We start from the raw sequence: 2,616 nt of genomic DNA on the forward strand, positions 1-2,616 counted from the left end.
GTAAGCAGATCTTACAATAGGATTATGTAGTTTCCCTAGCAGTGCAGAAGGCTGTACAGAAGGGGGTGGGAGGTGGAAAACCCTACACTGGAACAGATTAAATTTTCCAAAAAGGGCTTATTTCTTATCTTCTTCTTCAGGAAAAAGAAAAGGGAAAAAAAAAAAAAAAAAAGAGAGAGAGAGAGAGAGAGCCAGCGGTACAGACTACAAACACCGGCTGCTAAACTAATTAATACAACTTCACAAGCATCTCCTGGAAGTGTGAAAACTTTCTACGTGCAATTTCATTAATTATAAATGCTTTCCTGGCCGGAAGAATTCGAACACAGTTTTGCAAGATCATCCATCGAATTACTTTCCTTTCTGTTAACTAGAACTAACAGATGTTTCTGACACATGTCCCAATTTCACTTAAGAGTCCTGTAAATGACATTTCAAAACGTACAGGCCGAAAAAATACCGAGTTTAATTTCCTTTTCTTTCCCCTCCCGAGAATCAAAATCTGCAACAGCCCATATTTGCGAATGCACACAGTCGTTGGATGGCAATGCTCATTAAAAATGTCACTGTTATTCAGATCAAACATTTGAAACTCCCTCTGACCAAAACAAAACTGTTGAACGAAAAGGTCGCAGCTGTGTTATTCTCACAATGTTAGAGCAGCAGCATCTCAGCGACATCAGTCAAAACTGACTAGACAAGTTGTAACTTCTATTGTTCACTTTTAATTTGTGAGCTTGCACAATGATTTCATTTTTCCCAACTACTTTAAACTGAAAAAAAAATCATTGGCTGTGTGAATAAGCAGAAATAGTAGCTCTGTCTCTCAATATTTACACAGATCTACCCGTATAAACATTACAACAGTCCGCACAAGCAGAAAAAAAACGGACGTGAATTCTGAGATTTGTTCTCGCTCTTCTTTTTTTCTCTTTTCCTTTTCTTATCTCTCCCCTTCCCCGTAAATGGCAAAGAAGCAAACAAATCTGAGAATTTATTTTCCAGAAGTACTTGGCGTGCATTCAATAACAACGTAAAGAATACATTAAAAACAAAACAAAGCAAAACAAAACAGTATACTGAATAATACAGAGAGAGAGTAAAGAGAGCTTTACATACTGACCTGTATGAGTTCTTTTGTGTATTTTGAGATTCTCTGATCTGGCAAACACTTTGCCACAGCCTGGGAAAGGGCAGGGGAAAGGTTTTTCACCTGTGTGGACTCTGATGTGATTTACAAGTTTATATTTGGCCTTGAAAGGTTTCCCTTCTCTTGGACACTCTTCCCAGAAACATATGTGATTGGACTGCTCGGGTCCTCCAACGTGCTCCACCGTGACATGAGTCACCAGCTCGTGCATCGTGCTGAAAGTTTTCGAGCATAATTTTTTGGGAGTCTGGTCCAACTCAATCCACTTACAGATGAGTTCCTGTTTGATGGGTTGCCTCATGTAACGAAAGAAGGCACCCGGGCCGTGGTGTGGAGCCAGATTCACGTTCAGATTCATGCCACCGTAGCTATGAAGCGAAGAAGCAGCAAAAGGATCTGTCCTGGAGGCTGGTACTTGAGTGAAATGTTCAGACCTGGCGTACATTTCTCCAGGTAACCCCAGTCTTATCTGTCCGTTTAGATGGCCACCTGGAGCTGCATGGGGAGGCTGCTCATGGAGTCCAGCGAACAGAGAGGGATTCCCAGCTTCTGAATGGTGATGGTGACCATGGTGTCCGGGGCAGCTACCTGTTGTTGAGACAAACAGTCCGTGGTGAGAACTTGCAGCGGGGTGCTGCTCGGTCAGCCCTGGCATGACTGGGGCCGGCAGGTCTCTGCGTATGAAAAAGTCCCTACCTGCTGCAATAGCCTGGGCTGGGTGAGAGACGGGGTAAGGGACTGCTGTTGACTGCGCCGGGCCAAACGCTCCTGTTTGACTAGAGACCACCTCAGCTTGGCCTGCCATATGATGATGATGATGATGGTGGTGGTGGTGGTGGTGGTGGTGGAGCTGGTGGTGGGGATGAGGGGCTGGGCTGAGCTTAAGGGCCGCGGGGTGATGCTGAGGAGGAGGATGAGGAGGAGGATGGTGCCCCATGTGTTCTGGCCGGAGCGGCTGCGGCCCCAGGCGGGCCTCGGCGGCGGGCTCCCGCGGGTGCGCGGCCGTGGCGCGGGGGTGCCCGGCGAGACCCGGGAAGCCCGTCATACTCTCGGGGGGGTGGTGGCCGTGGTGGCGAGGAGCCCCTGCCAAGTCTACTAATCTCAGCGCCGTGTTCCGCCTGGAGAGTGCAGCAGGGTCCATCACTGGGATCCCCAGAGCATCCACGCTCATTAGCTTCTAACGCTAAAAAGTCACCTGACAGCGGGGAGGAGAGAGAGAGACAGAGAGACAGAGAAAGGGAGAGAGAAGGAAAAAAACAAAAAACTTTTTTTTGCTCCCCCCCCCAAAAGTTTCCCGGTCCCGCTGCCCCTTCGGCGGGGCGCACGGGCGGCGCTGCCAGCGTTGGGGGGAGGGTGTTGGGATTTCGGTGGCGTGTTTTTGGCGGCTGCTGTAGCCGGCGGGGCCGGCGAGGGGCTGCGCGCCCCCCCGCTCGCTCCCGCGGCGCTCCGCGGCGCCGGGGCAGCCC

The 2,616-nt window shown here is 49.5% G+C and overlaps 1 protein-coding gene across 1 annotated transcript in view; it reads right to left on the reverse strand.

Moving 5' to 3' along the window:
* LOC146599455 (zinc finger protein ZIC 4-like) overlaps positions 1 to 2,321 on the reverse strand; it is a 13,745-nt gene extending 11,424 nt beyond the window's left edge. Inside the window, exon 1 of the mRNA XM_085298699.1 lies at positions 1,124 to 2,321. Coding sequence (XP_085154825.1) covers positions 1,124 to 2,321 — 1,198 coding nt within the window. The remainder of the gene's footprint in view (positions 1 to 1,123) is intronic.
* Positions 2,322 to 2,616: the final 295 nt, after the last annotated feature.

Source organism: Rhea americana, unplaced genomic scaffold (genome assembly GCF_003343005.1).
Source record: "Rhea americana isolate MKP2758 unplaced genomic scaffold, rheAme1 scaffold_14, whole genome shotgun sequence".
In the NCBI taxonomy this organism is placed as follows: Eukaryota; Metazoa; Chordata; class Aves; order Rheiformes; family Rheidae; genus Rhea; species Rhea americana.